General features: G+C 22.0%; 3 protein-coding genes across 4 annotated transcripts; 1 reads left to right on the top strand and 2 right to left on the bottom strand.

The window, feature by feature from the left end:
• Positions 1 to 272: 272 nt before the first annotated feature.
• On the bottom strand, positions 273 to 1,308 carry LOC122508532 (odorant receptor 47a-like; the record flags this gene model as incomplete). Its single annotated transcript, XM_043621946.1, has 2 exons — positions 508 to 1,308; positions 273 to 380 (listed from the first exon to the last, which is right to left on the bottom strand). Coding segments are annotated over exons 1-2 (909 nt in total), but the record flags the coding sequence as incomplete, so codon positions are not given.
• A 5,693-nt stretch (positions 1,309 to 7,001) lies between these two features.
• LOC122508461 lies at positions 7,002 to 15,549 on the top strand. 2 transcript variants are annotated; one of them, XM_043621826.1, is made up of 5 exons: positions 7,002 to 7,076; positions 10,666 to 11,072; positions 11,206 to 11,505; positions 11,681 to 11,862; positions 14,989 to 15,549. In XM_043621826.1, exons 2-5 carry the CDS (start codon positions 10,681 to 10,683, stop codon positions 15,507 to 15,509), a joined length of 1,395 nt encoding a protein of 464 aa, XP_043477761.1. In that variant the 5' UTR covers positions 7,002 to 7,076; positions 10,666 to 10,680; the 3' UTR covers positions 15,510 to 15,549. The 2 variants fall into 2 exon arrangements, with proteins under 2 accessions (XP_043477761.1, XP_043477760.1); XM_043621825.1 differs by lacking the exon at positions 7,002 to 7,076 and adding an exon at positions 7,134 to 7,199.
• Positions 15,550 to 15,728: 179 nt separating this feature from the next.
• LOC122508460 lies at positions 15,729 to 20,462 on the bottom strand. The gene is made up of 5 exons (XM_043621824.1): positions 20,435 to 20,462; positions 20,075 to 20,219; positions 19,921 to 19,980; positions 19,484 to 19,834; positions 15,729 to 16,021 (listed from the first exon to the last, which is right to left on the bottom strand). Exons 2-5 carry the CDS (start codon positions 20,133 to 20,135, stop codon positions 15,807 to 15,809), a joined length of 687 nt encoding a protein of 228 aa, XP_043477759.1. The 5' UTR covers positions 20,136 to 20,219; positions 20,435 to 20,462; the 3' UTR covers positions 15,729 to 15,806.
• Between the last annotated feature and the right edge of the window lie 734 nt (positions 20,463 to 21,196).

Raw genomic sequence — 21,196 nt, 5'->3', positions numbered from 1 at the left:
TAAATGTCTCACTTCAACATACATGTTTAGCGTGAAACTTTCCTGAAAATTTTAAAAAAATTTTCAAGAAATTATTACTTACATTTTCGCTTGTAAAAGAGAAGTCAAAAATTTAATTTAAATATTCAAAAAAGTTTTAAGCTAAATTTTTAGGAAAAATTTCGGTGCTGTTTGGGAACGAAGACGATAAAACGAGTATTAAGGAAGAAATTATACATTTTAAAAAGAAAGTCCAGAGGAGGAAAATAGTAAAACAAGGAGTAGAAGTATACCTTTTCATCAACCTGAAACCCAAACCAACAGAATAGGAAAACTAGTGACAGTATTGTTGTCACGTATTGCGCTAAAGTTACCAAATGTCCGTTAAATAAGCTTTCCTCCTGAAAAAGGTAAGAATTGTTTAATGTACAAAAAAGAATGTAAATAGAGGATGCAAAATAATAGTTAAAACAAAAAAGCGTACCTTCTTGGCAAAAAGACTTAACAAATAACTAATTGTACACTAACCTGTGCGATTTTAAACAAAATAGTACAAAGAATCAACAGACTACAGAAGAAGAACGGAAAAATGATAATCATAAAGAATGCTTCAATTTGCTTGACAACATCTAATATCCGAACATGATGTTTGACATACTCCTTTATTAAATTCGACGCCGATTCTTTTTCCTTTCGATCAATATTCCCTATTCTATAAGTACACAATTCAAATTGTCCAATGGTTATTAAGAGGAATCCCATCACCATTGTGTCCAATGTTATCGTACAAAGAATCGAAAATTGATTTAAAATCGATTGATAAATATACATTCCAACGAATACAATTGGATTCCTTATATCAAATACATGATACATCTTGAATGGAAGTTCAATTTCCGTATTTTCTTCACGTTTCATTAATGGCGTTAATATAATAAATATTCCGCATATCTCCACGAATACATTGATAAGAAAAATTTTTTGCGATTTCCTGAAGTATTTATTGAGAATAAATTTTTCATCACTTGTTTTTGCCTTAAATGTCTCGTGACGGAAGTTTTGTAAAATTTCCCCCATTTCACGTTCCTTGATGACAAAATTTATCAGCTTGAAACAAAATTGCAAAAAAGTTAGCGCTGGATAAATGTCGGCAAAATTTTCCACACTATCGGCTGATATGATAAACTGTACAATTTCCGCTATTGTAAAATAATGAATGGAAAAAAGAACCAAGATTTTGTAGATTCTTCTCAGTGTGGGAAATTTTGTGTCTTCATTCCACACGCCACAGAACCACATTGTCTTAAATTGTCGGGGCAAAATATCCATTGTTGTATAAATTATTCAGTGTCGAATATGAATGTTATTCGTTTCGGAAACGTTCCTAGAATCGAAACATACAATTTCGACTCTCGGGAAACAAACATGTAATCACGGAAATTCAGAGAAAATTTATGCTTTTGAAAATAAAATAGAAGAAAAATTGTCACCAAAAATGTGACAAATTTTTATTTTTTTTTCAGCACAATTTCAAATTGGATATTATGTTCCACGGAATATGATGGTCGATTTATTCAGAATCTGTAATTTAACAATTTCAAATACTGTACGGTAAATGAAACCTACAATTTCCGACTTTTATTTATAGAGCAGTTTGCCTTTATATTGAAGAATTGTGAATTATTAATAAAATGAAGAAACAGAGGATAATTTCGTCCAACAATTTGATTATAGATCTACTGTTAGGAGTCGCAGTCTAAATATTTCTTGAATTTGTGTATATATGTAGAAGCACACATCGTATATGGAATTGAATAAATTACATATGCGAGGAAAAGCAGTTCCTTTTTTTACACGATTACGGGAAGATATAGAGTCTGGAAAGGGGGGAGAAAAAAAAGTATATCAGCAATCTTTGATTCCATTTATATTACTGTAAATGTCACTGATTGAGTTTGAGAAATAGCAGATTGTCTTCATGACCGTTATATCTTATCGCTTTAAGAGCACGGTTCACGTGTTTTACATGTAAAGCTCCTTTTTTTCTAAAAGAACGATTTAAGAGAACAACAGTGCAAATTAAACTGAATTTTTAATATCAAATATGATAACCGTTCTTTTTCCAAGTGAGTAAAAATCTAATTTTCAAAATCAAACTTAATTACTCTATTGGTAAAACTAAAATACAAAATTAAAAAGTTGCGTTTATTTAATAGTTGAATTAACAGAAAATGTGTATTATTTCTTATTACGTTTCCCGGTAGTTGAAAAGTGTGATTTATTAGATATATTTTATGGGGTTTAAATAATCTCTCTCTCTCCCCGAGAGCAACGATGTGAGGAAATAAGTCGTTTTTTCAGAAAACTAACTTCTCTCATTCGCCTTAATCGTAATTTTCCTGTAGTCTTGGATTTCTGCGTCTGTGGAATTCGCTCAGACATTTCCGAATGCCGAAGGGTCTTTACTCCTTTCCTCTAAGTGTCTAAGTATTGCAATCTTTTGTTTAAGGATCGTTTTAGTACTATTTTTTTTCTACTCCCATCACTTTGGGTAAAATGTATTTAATATTTAATTTTTTCCCTTTATAATAATAGTTACGGTACTAAAATCCCTGTACTTTTTTTTTGTAAAATTTCAGGAAGAAGAATATTCTTGTTTGGAGTCGAAGATGATTTTTCCATGCAGGTTGATGATTAATTATATAATTATCCGTTATAAGCACACGTGCGATTGCACACATATATATACAGAGAAGTAGTTTTCGTCACGGGCCATAGCCATTGTATAGCGGAGACTTGTCTGCAAATCTTGAAGTGCAGGTGTTTTTCGCACTTGAAATAATGGGCAAGTGCATTATCACAATAGCGTGACCAACATGTTGTTAGAAGAATATCACGATACCGCCAAATAAGTCAAACTTTATTACGAGCATTACATATTTATATTCGAAAAGTCATTAATACCGTAATGTTTCACATATTAGGCGGCAACAAATAAGTGTTTTTTCTAAAACTATACAATAATTTAAAATTCAGAAGTGGGAAAACAAAAGAATTTAAATTTTCTAGTTTCAGGGCACGAATTAGTGAAAGTATTTAAAAATACGGACTTTACAGACCAAAAATGAAAAATTACGGACCAATTACTGATAAAAATATAACCAGTCCGAATTAAATAAAAAAACACTTTACTTAAAACTAGAAATTATTTTTTTTCATAAATATAAAACATGAAGAAATGAATCACTCCGAGTCTTCGACTCGGAATGATTCATTTCTTCATGTTTTATATTAATTAAAGATGGCCCAGTGATAAAATCATTACTTCATATTGTTAGAATATTGTTCTGTAACTTTTTCAAAATTATTTTCATCATTTCAATAATTGAAATGATGAAAATAATTTTGAAAAAGTTAAATTGAAAATTGTTAAATTGAAAAAGTTAAATTATTTAATTATTATTTTCTAGAATTTTTAACTAAAATTCTTCTTTAAATCAATTATTTATAATAATTTGTAAAAACATTCTGAGAATTTTCAAATCTATTTGTTTACAATTAAATTTTACGAAATTTCATTGATAATTCGGAAATTCTTCAATTAATATAAATTTGAAAATAAAACTTTGAATAATTTCAATGAAACTTTTTGAAAAAAATTAATTATACAGAATTGTTAGTTAAAAATATGAAAAATTCAGATTTTCGAAGAATTTAATTTGAAACTTTTTCAAAATTCAAGCTATATCGCTTTTAATAATCAATTATTATCTAAAATTTTTACAAAAATCCATTTTTAAACCCATTTTTATTAAAAAATTCTAAGAAAATTCAATTATTTAAATACAAAAATAAATAATTTATATTGAATAATTGAATGTTTCTTAAAATTAAATTCACTTAAAAAATGTTATCAACAAATTTTTAAATAATTGATTTTTTTCGACGAATTTCAATAAAATTTTTAAGAATAATTACATTTTTCGAGAAATTTGATTAAAATTGTATTCAAAATAATTTAAATTCTGCAAAGAGTTTTATTATTTATGAAAATAATTGAATTATTGAGAAGAAATTTATAAAAATTTTTTAAATAATTGAATTATTGTGAAAAAATTTATAATATATTTTATTTATTGAATAATTGAATGTTTCTTAAAATTCAATTCTCATAAAGAAATTTATAAACAATTTTTTAGATAATTGAATTCTTAAAATAATTAATATTCCGAGATGAGTTTTATTATTTAAGAAAATAATTGAATACGTAAAAAGAATTTTATTATTTTTAAACAATATTTAATTTTTGCAAAAAATATTACTACTCTTGAAAAAATTGAATTTCTGCAATAATTTGTAACTTCTCTAATATTAAATTTTTTTTAGTGTTTAAATATTCAATTATTGTCTAAATTTTTAACTGAAATTCATTTTTAAATCAATTTTTATAAGAAAATTCTAAATCCAATTATTTAAATTCAAAAATAATGTATTTGACAATAAAATTCAATTCTCATAAAGAATTTTATCAACTTTTGAAATAATTGAATTCTTGCGAAGAATTTTAATAAAATTTTTAAGAATAATCACATGTTTCGAGAAATTCGATTAAAATTACATTAAAAATAATTGAAATTCACCGATGAATTTTATTATTAGTGAAAATAATTGAATCCCTAAGAAGTTTTAAAAATTTCTGAACAGAATTGAATTTCTGAAAAGAATTTTATTGCTCTTGAAAATGTAATTGAATTTTTGCAATAATTTGCAACTTCTCCAAAATTCAATTTTTTTTAGTGTTTTTAACTAAAATTTTTTTATAAATCCATTATTTTTAATAAGTTTTGAAACAGTTCTTTGAGAATTTTCAAATTTTTATTTTTAATTCAATTTTAAAAAATTTCCATTCTTCGGAAATTCTTCAATTAAATATATATTAGAAAATAAAAACTTCAAAAAAAAAATTTTGAAGTAAAATTCAAAAAAATTTATTCTTCTACAGAATTGTTAGTTAAAAGTATGAAAAATTCTAATTTTCAAAGATTGTAATTCGGAACCTATTTAAAATTCAATTATTTCGAAAAATTCAGGCTATAATGCTTTTAATATTCAATTATTGTCTATTTTAACTGAAATTTATTTTTGATTCAAATTTTTATTAGAAAATTCTACTAGAATTGAATTATTTAAATACAAAAATAAATAATTTATTAAATAATTGAATGTTTCTTAAAATTGAATTTTCGTAAAGAGCTTTATCAACTTAAATAATTGAATTCTTTTGACTCATTTTAATAAAATTTTTAGGGAGAATTCCTTTTTTGAGAAATTTGATTAAAATTGTATTAAAGATAATTGAAATTCTGCAATGAGTTTTATTATTTATGAAAATAATTGAATCCCTGTAAAAATTTTATTATTTATGAAAATAATTGAATTGTTGTGAAGAAATTTATAAAAAAAATGGAAAATAATTGAATTCTTGAGAATTTTTTATTATTTATGAAAATAATTGAAATTTATACAAAATTTGTAAATAATTGAAATCCTGTAAAATTTTTATTATTTATGAAAATAATAATGAAATGTTTACGTAGAATTTTATTATAATTTTTTTAAATAATAATTGAATTCTTTTGGAAAATTTTATTAAAAAAGCTGATATTGAAAATCATTGAATTGAGAAAACTTTTTTAAAACAATTAAATTCTTTCGATAAATTTTAATAACATTTTTTAAGAATTGTTACATTTTTCAAGGAATTCGATTAAAATTGTATTAAAAGAATGGAAATTCTGCGATCAGTTTAATTATTTATGAAAATAATTGAATTATTTCGAGAAGAAATTATTATTTATTAAAATATTTGACTCCCTGTGAAATTTTTATTATTTATGAAAATAATTCAATTATTGCGATAAAATTTATAAAAAATTTGTAAATAATTCAATTCCTGTGAAATTCTCTATTATTTTATGAAAATAATTAAATTTTTACGTAGAATTTTATTAAAATTTGTTTAAATAATTGAATTTTAATGGAAAATTTTATTAAAATAGTTGATATTAAAAATTATTGAATTGAGGCAAATTTTTGAAAATAATTGAATTTCAGAGAAGAATTTTAATAAAATTTTTGAAAATAATTGAATTTCAGAGAAGAATTTTATTATTTCTAAAGATAATTGAAATTTTGACGAGAATTTTTAATAATTTCTAAACGGAATTGAATTTTTGCGAAGAGTTCTATTACTTTTGAAAATAATTGAATTTCTGCAATCATTTATAATTTCTCTAAAATTCTCCAAATTATATCGTACGAGCCCTGTAATTTCTTTTCGAATACTCATTAATTCGTTCAGATCATTACTCGATTAGTTAAGTACTGTAAAATTTAATTAAAATTTCTATGTATAAATAATTTGTATAGAATACTAATTGTTTATTCTCATTTTCAGTGTAATGATCCTGGGAGTAATTTAGAAAATTTACTCGAGTGGAGAAAAAGAAATTAGAAAAATTTTATTACGGATTTTTTGTATAATGCGTAAACACTAGATAACGATGAGTAAAATATATCAAACAGTATATCTATTTGAAAATAAATTTATCCTAATGGAATTTATTTTAATGGAAAGAATATTTTTAATTTTAAAATTTAAAATTTAAATTTAAAATTTAAAATTTAAAATTTAAAATTTAAAATTTAAAATTTAAAATTTAAAATTTTAAATTAAAAATTAAAAATTAAAAATTAAAAATTTTTATTTAATGAAAAGAAGGAAATGATTGCGAATACATTCGGATCTATGAGGAAGGAAAAGAGGACAAAATAATGTAAAGAAGAAGTTTGATGTGGTACAACTTGTCACGGAAACCTTTTAACCCAAATTGTGTTTTACGAAAAATGAAGAGTCCGTTGATGCTATAAAGAAAAAAAATTGTATCGCTAATGGTGACGGTTTTGAATATCTGGGATATGGATGATGTTTTATGTTAAGTACTCAATCATCAGCCAGATCACGAAACGAGACTCATTGTAATCAATAATGGACATCGTTGTAGGTCCTTGTTCCCGTCAAACAATAATCAGTCCTTGTGAGTTTTATTAATAAGTGGTACCTTTAAAAGCAATCGCAATTTCCTTCGTTCAGTTTAGTTCTCAATATGTGTTTCGCAAACGCAGTTTGTTGCTCCCTTTGGGAAACTTTTCATTTTCGGGTAAATTTTACAGATTTTTTTTTTTTTTGTATAATTGTCGCAAATAATATTGAATCGATGTTGGAATATTGAAATAGTGAACCAATATTAAAATACTGGAACAATATTGAAATAGAGAAACAATATTTAAATACAGACACAGTAAAACGTGAGGTGTTAAAATAACACCAGAATGGATTAAAATAATCTGCAACAGTTAAATCCCTCTAGGATTAAATTAACACCAGAAAGGATTAAAATAATCTATTTTGGTGTTATTTTTAACTATGAATGTAATTTTACTTTAAATAAAACACCAAAGTCAACGATTTGTAAAAATTCAACGAATTTATCTTCTCCAGGGAGAATAGTAAGTTAGTTACTAACTAACTTAGTAACATAGTAACTATGTTCAATTGTGTTCAAAAATTTAAAAAAATTCTCTTCAAAATTCCAATTCTCTTTATAAATAATAAAATTCTTCTCTGATATTCCATTATTTTACAAAAGTTTAATCAAATTCTTGTCAAAATTTCAATTATTTTCAAAAGTTTTCTAAAATTCAATGATTTTCAATTATCTACTATTTCAATAAAATTTTCCAAAAGAATTCCATTATTAGAAAAAAATTGAATAAAATTCTACGCAAACATTCAATTATTTTCATAAATAATCAAAATTTTTACAGAAAATCAACTATTTACAAATATTTTATAAATTTCTTCGCAATAATTCAATTATTTTCATAATAAATAATAACTTTTTTACAGAGATTCAATTATTTTTATAAATAATAAAATTCTTTTAGGAATTCAATTATTTTCATAAATAACAAAACTCATTGCATGAATTTCAATTATTTTTAATGCAATTTTAATCGAATTCCTCGAAAAATGTAATTATTCTGAAAAATTTTATTAAAATTCGTCCAAAGAATTTAATGATTTAAAAAATTTGTTGATAACATTTTTTATGAGAATTTAATTTCAAGAAACATGAAATTAATAAATTATTTATTTTTGTATTTAAATAAGTGATTTCTCGTGTAGAATTTACTAATAAGAATGGTAGATAATTAATTTTTGAAAAAGTTTCAAATTAAAATATCATTAAAATTCCTAATTTTTCATATTTTTGACAAACAATTCTGTAGAATTAATTCTTTTTAAAAGTTTAATAAGATTTTTATTGAAATTATTTCAAGTTCTTATTTTTGAATTTATATTTAATTGGAGAATTTTCGAAAATGAAAATTTTGTAAAATTGAATTGTAAACAAATAAATTTGAAAATTCTCAAAGACCTTTTTTAAAAATTATGAAAAATAATGAATTTATAGAAGAATTTTAGTTAAAAACACTAAAAAAATTGTATTTTGAAGAAGTTGCAAATTATTGCAAAACTTCAATTATTTTCAAGAGCAATAAAATTTTTTTCAGAAATTCAATTCTGTTCAGAAATTTTTAAAAATTCTTCTTAGGGATTCAATTATTTTCACTAATAATAAAATTCATCGGTGAATTTCAATTATTTTTAATATAATTTTCATCAGATTTCTCGAATAATGTGATTATTATTAAAAATTTTATTAAAATTCCTCGCAAAAATTCAATTATTTAAAAAGTTGATAAAATTCTTTATGAGAATTGAATTTTATATTCAAATAAATTACTTTTGTATTTAAATAATTGGATTCTCGTAGAATTTTTTAATCAAAATTGATTTAAAAATGAATTTCAGTTAAAATTTTTGATAATAATTGAATATTTAAAGCAATATAGCTTGAATTTTTAGAAATATTTGAATTTCGAAATTAATTTTTTTAAAAAAGTTTATTTGAATTATTTTTTATATTATTTGAAGTTTTTATTCTACGTAAACATTCAATTATTTTCGTAAATTATAAAACACTTCTCAGGAATTCCATTATTTTTGAAAAATTTAATAAAATTCGTAGCAACTATTCAATTATTTTCATATATATAAAAAAATTCATCGCAGGATTTCAATTATTTTTAATCCAATTATTTATTAAAAATAATTATTTTTAATTATTCCTAAAAATTTAATTTCAATTCCTCGAAAAAATCAATTATTTAAAAAAATGGTTTTTTTTAAATTCTTTGAAAAAAGTCAATTATTTACAAAAATATTAGAATTTTTCACAGGAATTCAATTACTTTCAAATATTTTAATAAAATTGTTCTAAAGGAATCAATTATTTTAAATACGATTTTAATTATATTCTTTTGAAATAATTCAATTATTCTTTTAGTTTTAAATAAAATTCTTCACAAGAATTCAATTATGTCGATAAATATCAAAATTATTCCAGAAAATTAAATTGTTTTGATTCATTTTAAAAAAATTCTTTGCAAAATTCAATTATTTTCCTAAATAACAATATTAATCACGAAAATAAACTTATTTTCAAGAGTAATAAAATGCTTTTCAGAAATTCAATTATTTTCATAAATAATAAAAATTTCCCAAGAATTTAATTATTTACAATTTTTTTTATAAATTTCTTCACAATAATTCAATTTTATTCATAAAAAATAAATCTCAGTGCAGAATTTCGATTATTTTTAATACAATAAATTTTAATCAAATATCTCAAAAATGTAATTATTCTTAAAAATTTTATTAAAATTCATCAAAAGAATTCAGTTATTTGAAAATTTTTTGATAAAATTCTTTACGATGATTTAATTTTAAGAAACATTCAATTTTAAATAAATTATTAATTTTTGTATTTTAATTATTCAATTCTAGTAGAATTTTCTAATAAAAATTGATTTAAAAATTAATTTCAGTTAAAATTTTAGATTATAATTGAATATTAAAAGCAATATAGCGTCAATTTTTGGATATAATTGAATTTTTAAATTAATTTCTTTTAAATTATTTGAAGTTTTTATTTTCTAATATGCATTTAATTAAAGAATTTAGGAATAATTGAAAATTTTTAATTTTAATTTTCGTGAAATTGAATACTGTAAAAAAATGGATTTGAAAATTGCCAAAGAACTTTTTCGAAAATTATTAAAAATAATTGATATAAAGTAAAATTGTAGTTAAAAATTTTTGAATATAATGATTGAATTGAAATAATGAAAAGAATTTTGGAGAAGTATAATATTTTTATAATATAATAATGATTTTATTACTTGGTCATCTTTAATTATTATAAAATATGAAGAAATCGATCACTCCGAGTCTTCGACTCGGAGTTATCCATTTCTTCATGTTTTATAGTTATAAAAAAAATTTAATGAACTAAAATTTCATTCATTGTAAAAAATAACACCAAAATTGATTATTTTAATCTTCTTTGGTGTTAATTTAATCTGCAACACTTTTTAATACCTCACGATTTACTGTAGTGGAAACAATATTTAAATACAGAAACAATATTTAAATTCAGAAACAATATTAAAATACAAAATAAAAATTGTGTCCCTAATTCTTTTTTTTTTATTTAATAGATTGTATTATTGTTGATGTTAATGGTCTCATCAACAATTGGCGATAAATTAGAGACGATTGTGCCTGCATACTTCCGCTCGCTGCAAGAGCCAGTTCTTATTAATTTTCCTAAGCGAAATAATCTTACGAGAGGTGCTATGGCCCAGCGATTTTATTTACCACCGGAAGTGCCTAGTGTTTTACGTCCGGAAATCATCGACAACAAATTAAGAAGTTCTTCATGGATTCATTTTCATAAATTATCATCACAACCAAATTTGAATTTACAAACACCATTTCAAATTGATCAGGAGGATAATTTCTATAAATTTGGTAGACCTCAACAAATAACTGATGATTCCAACACTGAATTTGTCAAGGTCAATGAAATGTCCTGCAGAAATTCTGACGATGAAATTTATTTCAGGTAAAAGATGGAATAAAAAATTATAATAAAGTCGAGGTTAAATTTTAGGGACGTATTTATGATTTATTATTATGATTATTATTATTTATTTGGATAAAAAATTAATTGAAAGTAAAATTTGGAATTTTTTTAGAGTGTCCTTGACACCATTGAGGAGGACAGGTCAACCAATAATAGAGAACACTGGTAGCGATAGTTGCGAAATCAAAAATTTACAAAACGAATATAAAATTGATTTGGATGGTAATCAATTTTGGAATTGTGGTGTCACGGAATGTTCGAATGGATCGGATTCGAGTTATTGTCTAAATCTCCGATTCCCTTTGATAACTGGTTTAAAATTGAAGGAGGATTTCAAAATTACTTTGCAGTGCAGAGGTCAAGATAAAATTGTTTCACATGTGAAGAAAATCAGCATTAATTCCTTAGACACGTGAGTTATTTTTCAATTCGTAAACAATTATTTGAATATCTGAATTAAAATGATTTTCTTTTCCTCTTTCTTCAGAACTTCTTCTTTATTAGAAAATCAAATGATTTACTATGATAAATATTATTCAGAAAAATTATTTTTAAAAATTTGTCAATACAATTAATAACTTTTTCAGAACAGGAAAAATGTTACCGAAAATTGAAACAGGTGGATATAAAAGCGATTTCCAGACTGATGTGGCCCTTTATAGAAAGACTTTCAATTCGGAAAATGTTTTCGACACTCGAATTGAATCAGGAGGAACTGTCATTTTAGGCGAAGAAATTTTACTTCGTGTCTTGGTTCGCGAAGGCGATGGTAATAGTAATTTGAAAAATATTAATAAAGTTCAAAAGAAAAATTAATAAAATTATTAATAGGATTTAACATTAAAAAATAAATAATTCAGTGCTCGAACTAGTAAATTAAACTTACTAGTTTATTTAAAATAAACTTCGTAAATTGAACGATTTAATTTGGAGAATTTCAGAGAAATTACAAATGATTGCAGAAATTCAATTATTTTCAAAAGTAATCAAATTCTTCGCAGAAATTCAATTCTGTTCAGAAATTTTTTTTTAATTCTCGTCAAAATTATAAATCATAATTTAATCATAATTAAAAATCATAAAATTCTTCTCTGAAAATCAATTACTTTGAGTCATTTTAAGAAAATTCTTTTCAAAATTCAATTATTTTCATAGATAACAATATTCATCACAAGAATTCAATTATTTTTAAAAGTAATAAATTTTTTCTTGGGAATTCAATTATTTTAAAAAGTTGTAATCAAAATCTTTATCAATAATTCAATTATTTTCATAAATAATAAAATTCTTCTCAGGAATTCAATTATTTATTTTTTTTTATAAATAACTTCGAAATAATTCAATTATTTACAAATTTTTTATAAATTTCTTCCTAACAATTCAATTATTTTCATAAATAATAAAAATTTTCCAAGAATTAAATTATTTACAATTTTTATTATAAATTTCTTGAAAATTATTAATTTAATCGAATTTTTCAAAAATGTAATATTATTCTTAAAAATTTTTTTTAAATGAGTCAAAAAATTCAATTATTTAAAAATTTGTTGGCAAAATTCTTTACGAAAATTCAATTTTAAGAAACATTCAATTATTTAATAAATTATTAATTTTTGTATTTAAATAATTCAATTCTAGTAGAATTTTTTAATAAAAAGTGATTTAAAAATATATTTCAAATCTTTGACAATTTTAATTTTTCATACTTTTAACTAACAATTCTGTAGAAGAATTAATTAAAATTCGTCGAAAAAATTCAATTATCTAAAAATATGTTGATCTAATTCTTTATAAGAATTGAATTTTAAGAAACATTTAAATATTCAATAAATTATTTTTTGTATTTAAATAATTGAATTCTAATAGAATTTTGTAATACAATTTGATTTAAAAGTGAATTTCTATTAAAAACAAATGAATTTAAAAATTTTTTAAAATCTTTTTTAAAAATTATAACAAATAATGGATTTATAGAAATATTTTAACACTAAAATAAATTTAATTTTGGACAAGTTAAAAATTATTGCAGAAATTGCATTGTTTTCAAGAGCAATAAAATTCTTCTCAAAAATCCAATTCTGTTCAGAAATTTTTAAAATTTCTTCTTAGGGATTCAATTATTTTCACTAATAATAAAATTCATCGGTAAATTTCAATTATTTTTAATATAATAAATTTGAATCAAATTTCTCGAAAAATGCAATTATTCTTAAAAATTTTATTAAAAATCATCGAAAGAATTCAATTATTTGAAAAATTGTTTATAAATTTTTTTATGAGAATTGAATTTTAAGAAACATTCAATTATTCAATAAATTATTTATTTTTGTATATTTAAATAATTGAATCCTATTAGAATTTTTTAATAAAAATTGATTAAATTTCACTTCTTCGAAAATTATTAAAAATAATTGATTTAAAGAAGAATTTTAGTCAAAAACTCTAAAAGGAAATTGAATTTTCGAGAAGTTACAAATTATATCAAAAATTCAATTATTTTCAAGAGCAACAAAAATCTTCGTAAAAAATTTAATTATGTTCAAAAATAATAAAATTCTTCTTAGGGATTCAATTATTTTCACAAATTTATGTAAAAAACTCATCGCAGGATTTCAATTATTTTTAATATAATTTTAATCAAATTTCTCGAAAAATGTAATTATTCTTAAAGATTTTATTAAAAATCGTCTAAATAAATCAATTACTTAAAAGTTTGTTGATAAAATTTTTTATGAGAATTGAATTTTAAGAAACATTCAATTATTCAATAAATTATTAAATTTAAATAATTGAATTCTCGTAGAATTTTCTAGTAAAAATTGATTTAAAGAATTTCAGTTAAAATTTTAGTTCAGGGTGGCCACTTTTTTTGTAAAAAAAAATTCACGGTCATTTCCCGGTCATAAATTATTTCATGAAATTTTGAATAATTTGAAAATTTTTCAATTAAATATTAGGTACATATTCAAAAACATAACTATTTTGAAAAAATGTGAATAAAAATATTTTTAAAAACTAACTAATTCAGAATTTTTAATTAAAATCTTTTAAAATTCAACTTTTCTAAAACTTCAATTTGAAATTTTTTAAAATTCAATCTATAATAGTAATATTAATTTAACATTCTAAAATATAGAAAAATTTGCTTATCAATAATTGCAAAAAAAACTAATTGATATTAATGCAAAATACGATTTTTTTAAAATTTATTTTCTAAAAAAAGAAATTTTATTTATTTTTATTTACATTATTTATTATTCAAAAATTAATTTTTATAAATTTCGTATCACTTTTGTTCTATTAGTTCAAATTTTTAATAATTCTTATTTGTTTTGTTATAATATTATTGCAAAAAAATTTTTAAATTGATTTATTTTTCACTATTTTATAGGATGTGAAATTTTTTTCTCATTGAAATTTTTTTGACAAGTTTAATTAAAATTATATTTTGTTTAATTATTGTTAGAAATAGAAAGAATTTAAAATTAAATTTAATATTTTCTTTTTCTAAGTCTGTTACGTTGGACAACAAAATTCATAATTTTCTTATAAATTCTAGAAATTGAATATTTTGATAGTACTTTTTATAAAATTCTCTGACAAAATATAAATAGATTTTAGAGAAGATCGTTCAATCTTTTTTAATGAAATATAGTTAATACCTAAGTCTTGAAATAAATATTTCTATTTTTTCTCACAAAGTAATGTGTGTTTTTAAAAAAAAATCCAAAATCCCGGTCAAGTTCAAAATTCACTGTCATTTCCCGGTTTTTCCCTGTCCAAAAAAATTCACTGTCATTTCCCGGTTTTCCCGGTCCAGCGGCCACCCTGTAGTTTTATTATTAAACACTTTCACTGGTTCGAGTCCTGATAAGATAATTTTTTTTCGTCCCAGGTTGGCAGTACTCGAAAATCAGCGACGTGACAATTTATTTCGTGGAAAGAAGGCAGAGAAGAAAAATAATGAACAGCGTTTCAATTTTAGATACAAATGGTTGTTTGAATCCAGAAATTAGATCAGTATGTTCACGTGAACAATACAGAGTGTCACCTTTGGAGAGTTATTTGCTTTTTAAAGCATTTATGTTTGAAAATATGAAGGAGAACGACGAGATGATAATAAGCGTGAAGGTAATTGGATGTCTGGATGGAGCTGATTGCATTCTAAATTGTCCGGCGGGTCACTTGAGGTCGAAAAGAAATACTCCCAGTCAACGAAATCAAACTATTAAATTTGAGAATGACATTGAATTTAAAGTCATTTTACCAACGACAGAGGAGCACGCGATGGATTTAAGTATCATTATTTACATTCTCTCCGCTTTGATATTAATATCCATTGTTATTTTAATTTATGTTGTTACGGAATTTATCAAACAGAACTATCACAGATCTAATTCATCTAATTTAACGTAACATTTTTATCTTGAATTTAGTTCGATAACTAGAATTAATCTCACGAGAATTAATAATTATTAATTAAATAATAATTATTATTAATTATTAATATTAATAAAACAATATGTTAATATTAATTTTTTTATTATAAATGTTAATTGTTTGAATTTACAAAAATGATTTGATTTCGAATATTTTGATAGATTTTCGATATTTTAATTTTTAATATATCAAAATTTAAATTATCAATGCCCAAAGTATAATTTTTTAGAGAATTTATTAAAATTTTATTTTTTTTAAATTCTGCCAATTTATTTAAACTCGAATTTGCCAACCGTCTAGATCGTAGCAAATTTTAAAACCCACTCCAAATAGCGCCAGAGAAAAGATGAATTTTCTAATACCTGCTTTAGACCATAAGTTTTTAGCTAGACAAAGGGAAGAACAGAAACATAGGTCGTCAAAATAATTAATTCCTTTGTTAAGGCGATAATCATCTGGATCCTTTTGTTTTCTTTTTATAGCTTCATCTGGAATGGGAATAAGTTTTTTATCACTTTGACTTTATAATGAATATTACACTATATTTTCGAAATCTAATTTTTAAATCTATTTTCGAAATCTATTTTTTAAATCTACTTTTTTTAATATACTATTTTCTGAATATAGGTTTTTCGTGACTTTTGTACTATTGCAGGGATCGAACTAGGTCCATAAATTCCATAAAGGTCCGTAAATTTGCTTCAAATCCGGAAAAGTCAGTTTTAAAAAAAATGCCCGTAAAGTTCGAAATTTGATTGAAAAAGGACGAAATGTTCGTAAATTGTACGATATAATTTGGAGAATTTTAGAGAAATTACAAATGATTGCAGAAATTCAATTATTTTCAAAAGTAATAAAATTCTTCCCAGAAATTCAATTCTGTTCAGAAAATTTTAAAAATTGTTGGCAAAATTTCAATTATCTTTAGAAATAATAAAATTCTTCTCCGAAATTCAATTATTTTCAAAAGTTTTAATCAAATTCTTGGCAAAATTTTTAATATTTTCAAAAAATTTTCTCAATCCAATGATTTTCAATATCTACTATTTTAATAAAAAATTCAATTATTTAAAAAAATTTTAATAGTATTTTACGTAAACATTTAAGTATTTTCAGAAAATAATATAAAATTTCACTGGAATTCAATTATTTACAAATTTTTTATAAATATCTTCGCAATAATTCAATTATTTCCATAAATAATAAAATTTTTACAGTGATTCAATTATTTCCATAAATAATAAAACTCATCGCAGAATTTCAATTATTTCGGATACAATTTTAATTTCAATTCTTGTTGAAATTAGATAAATTTTTCAATATGTATATTTAATATTTTTTCCAAAATTTTAACGCAATTCTTAAAAAAGAAATCAATTATCTTGATAAATATCAAAATTCTTACCAGAAATTCAATTGTTTTCGCAAGAATTTTAATAAAATTCTTTGCAAAATTCAATTATTTTCATAAATAACAATATTAATCACGAGAATAAAATTATTTTCAAAAGTAATAAAGTTTTTTTCAGAAATTCAATTATTTTCATAAATAATAAAATTCTTCTCAGGAATTCAATTATTTTTGAAAATTTTAAGAAAATTCTTAGCAACTATTCAATTATTTTCATAAATAATAATATTCATCGCAGAAATTCAATTATTTTTAATACAATTATTTCTTAAAAATAATTATTTTTAATTATTCCTAAATATTTAATTTCAATTCCTCGAAAAAATCAATTATTTAAAAAAAAATTCTTTTTTTCTTTGGAAGAATTTAATTATTTACAAAAATATTGGAATTTTTCAAAGGAATTGAATTATTTTAAACGGTCATTTAAATAAAATTGTTCGAAAGAAATCAATTACTTTAAATACAATTTTAATTATATTTTTTTGAAATAATTCAATTATTCTTTTAGTTTTAAATAAAATTCTTCACAAAAATTCAATTATTTACATAAATAATTCTTCCAAAGAATTCAATTATGTTGATAAATAACAAAATTATTCCCGAAAATTAAATTATTTTGAGGCATTTTTATAAAATTCTTTGGAAAATTCAATTATTTTCATAAATAACAATAATTATCACGAAAATAAAATTACTTTCAAGATTATAATAAAATGCTTTTCAGAAATTCAATTATTTTCATAAATAATAAAAATATCCCAAGAATTCAATTATTTACAAATTTTTTTTATAAATTTCTTCACAATAATTCATTTTTATTCATAAAAAATAAAACTCAATGCAGAATTTCGATTATTTTTAATACAATTTTAATTGAATTTCTCAAAAATGTAATTATTCTTAAAAATTTTATTAAAATTTGTCAAAATAATTCAATTAGTAAATAATTTGTTAATAAAATTCTTTATGAAAATTCAATTTTAAGAAACATTCAATTATTCTATAAATTATTATTTTTTGTATTTCAATTATTTAATTCTAGTAGAATTTTCTAATAAAAATTGATTTAAAAATTAATTTCAGTTAAAATTTTAAATTATTATTGAATATTAAAAGCATTATATATATAGCATGAATTTTTAGAAATAATTTAATTTTTTAATGGTTTTAAATTAAATTCAAATCTTTGACAATTTTTGATACTTTTAACTAATAATTCTGTAGAAGAATTAATTTTTTTGAAAAATTTTATTTGAATTTTACTTCAAATTTTTTTTTTGTAATTTTTATTTTCTAATAATATATTTAATTGAAGAATTTAAGAAGAATAAAAATTTTGTAAAATTGAATTGTAAACAAATAAATTTTAAAAATTCTCAAAGTACTTTTTCAAAAATTATCGAAAATAATGGATTTATTGAAGAATTTTAGTTAAAAACACTATAAAAAGAAATTGAAATTTGGAGAAGTTACAAATTATTGCAGAAATTCAATTATTTTTAAAAGCAATAAAATTCTTCGTACAAATTTAATTATGTTCAAAAATATTAAAATTTTTTTTAGGGATTCAATTATTTTCACATATATAAAAAACTCATCGCAGGATTTCAATTATTTTTAATATAATTTTAATCGTATTTCTCAAAAAATATAATTATTCTTAAAAAATTTCATTAAAACTCGTCGAAGTAAATCAATTATTCAAAAGTTTGTTGATAAAATTTTTTGTGAGAACTGAATTTTAAGAAACATTTAATTATTCAATATATTATTAATTTTTGCGTATATTTAAATAATTGAATTCTCGTAGAATTTTCTAACAAAAATTGATTTTCATTTCATAAAAATGAATTTCAGTTAAAATGTTAGATAATAATTGAATATTAAAAGCAATATAACTTGAATTTTTAGAAATAATTAAATTTTGAAATGAATTTGTTTAAAAAAGTTTAATTGAATTTTTTTTATATTATTTGATGTTTTTATTTTCAAATATGCATTTAATTGAAGAATTTCCGAATAATCGAAATCTTTGGTAAAATTGAATATTGTAAACAAATGGATTTAAAAATTGTCAAAGAACTTTTTCGGAAATTGTTAAAAATAATTGATTTAATGTAGAATTTTAGTTAAGAATTTTTGAAAATAATAATTGAATTGAAATTATGAAAATAATTTTGAAGAAGTTACAGTAACAATATTCTAATAATATAAAATAATGATTTTATCACTGGGCCATCTTTAATTATTATAAAACATGAAGAAATTAATCATTCCGAGTCGAAGACTCGGAATGATCGATATTTTCATGTTTTATAGTTACCAAAAATTTTAATTTTTAGTTTTAAGTAAAGTGTTCTTTTATTTGACTCGGACTGGTTATATTTTTGTCAGTAATTAGTCCGTAAATAGTCTAATTTTTTATTTTTGGTCCGTAATGTCCGTATTTTAAAATACTTTCACTGGTTCGAGCCCTGCTATCGTAATAATAATTAAATGGAAAAAATAAATAGATTTTGACAAAAGAAATTAATACCTTTTGATTTTTTTGAAGAACATTTTGAAGCGCAGTGTTTACGACTCGGCGATGTATAATCCCCCGATTCATCTGATTCGTATTCTTCTCTATTTCTTCTTCGACCTCTTCTTTTTGTTCTCGGTAAATCTTCAACTATTTGAAAACATTGACGCTCATATCTTTCATCTCTTGATTCATCGTTACTTTTTTCATAATCATCACTATCTTCAAAATCATTTCCTGTATTCTTCAAGTTGCTTCTACCTGAACACAAACTTTTTGCTTCTACACTTTTGTAACTTTTTCCTGACTTCGAGCGTGCACTTTTTGACAATGCTTCATCAAGTTCATAATTATATAATTCCTCCTCTATTTATTTAAAAAAAGAAAAATATGTAAATGAATAAAAATTGTATAAATGAATTGAAAATAAAGACAAAATTCAAATCTTATACCTAATTCGGTGGATTTTTCCTGCGATGGTCCAGGTCTTCCTTCGAGTGCTCTTTTTCGCTCTTGGTAAAAATAAATAAATAAATTAATTTTTAATACTTTTTTCTTTGAATATTCGAGAACAATTTTGATTGAAAATAAAAAAATTATTCAAACCAGCAGCTAGTTTCTTTAGATCTCTTTTGACTTTCGAACAAGTTGGAGGGCAACTTGGCATTTTTGGAAATTATTCCCCAGTAGAAAGTACTTTCATTTGTAAATTTAGTCATCGAATTTTTTTTAAATAGAAGTTATTGAATTTCTGGAAATGTTTTTATTTTTTTAAATTAACCTTACTGTCATTTTAAAAGAAAAATAAATAAAAACAATGAAACGTGAATAAAAATAATGAAACTTCAAATGAGTTACAATTAAGAAATTATAATTAATTATTATATTAATATTAATGCTATTATTATTAATATTATATTAATTAATTAATTAATAATTTACTAAAGTTAAACTAAATTAATTTACTGCACTGAGAAAACTGGATATGTCAAACTTATAGAGGGTTAGGTTTTGAGTGTTAAGCCTGATTCTCTGGATAACTTTTCCCTCCGAGCCCTCCGAGTGAGTCAAATTAGGATCATCGGAGTGTCTTTATCCCTCCGAGATTGTTACGAAAAACTTAACCTCAAATATAGTCTGTTTGTCCCTCCAGATATAGTTATAGTTGAATACTCGTTTTCTCCGTGTGAAGTTAAATTAAATTAATTAAAGTAAATAAATTTACTAAAGTACAGTTTATCATTATTGAAAAAATTGAATTAATTCTATGCATTGTCATTTAATTTTATTTGAGCATAAAAATCTGCCTCTCTCTCTCTGTGTGTTTGTTTTTAAATATTCAATCGTCAAATTTAAAATTCAATGAGAATGATGGACTGGAACAAAATACTGTTAAATCTATTTAAATCGCTGAAGAAAACTAAATGTTCCTTATGGGAAAGAATAATTCAGGAGTCATGAAAATAATATATCACTTTACAAGCAATGGTGGGAAGAAAAAGTATCTCAGGAAAATAAAGTAAGTTTACATCGGAACGAACCTGGTGATTACTTGATGAATAACATTTTCCCCAACTAGCGCCAGCTATGGAGAAAAATTCTATTTTTTCACAAATTCTTTCCTCTTCAAAATTGAAAGATTTACACAATATAATAATTTTAATTATTAGATTCTAAAATTATAATAGAATTATAACAATTATATATTGGAATATAATCTAAAAAGAT

This window comes from Leptopilina heterotoma, unplaced genomic scaffold, assembly GCF_015476425.1.
Source record: "Leptopilina heterotoma isolate Lh14 unplaced genomic scaffold, ASM1547642v1 Lhet_54, whole genome shotgun sequence".
NCBI classification, from domain to species: domain Eukaryota; kingdom Metazoa; phylum Arthropoda; class Insecta; order Hymenoptera; family Figitidae; genus Leptopilina; species Leptopilina heterotoma.
Note: the sequence above shows the minus strand (reverse complement) of the source record. Positions and strands in the feature narration are given on the sequence as shown.

Coding starts and splice junctions, on each gene's coding strand:
- LOC122508461 (XM_043621825.1), top strand. CDS start 7,146: ATGTGTTTCGCAAACGCAGTTTGTTGCTCCCTTTGGGAAACTTTTCAT. Junction 11,506..11,680: donor AGCATTAATTCCTTAGACAC/GTGAGTTATTTT, acceptor TAACTTTTTCAG/AACAGGAAAAATGTTACCGA. Junction 11,863..14,988: donor CTTGGTTCGCGAAGGCGATG/GTAATAGTAATT, acceptor TTTTCGTCCCAG/GTTGGCAGTACTCGAAAATC.
- LOC122508460 (XM_043621824.1), bottom strand. CDS start 20,135: ATGCCAAGTTGCCCTCCAACTTGTTCGAAAGTCAAAAGAGATCTAAAG. Junction 19,981..20,074: donor TCTAAAGAAACTAGCTGCTG/GTTTGAATAATT, acceptor ATTTTTACCAAG/AGCGAAAAAGAGCACTCGAA. Junction 16,022..19,483: donor TTCTTCAAAAAAATCAAAAG/GTATTAATTTCT, acceptor TTCCCATTCCAG/ATGAAGCTATAAAAAGAAAA.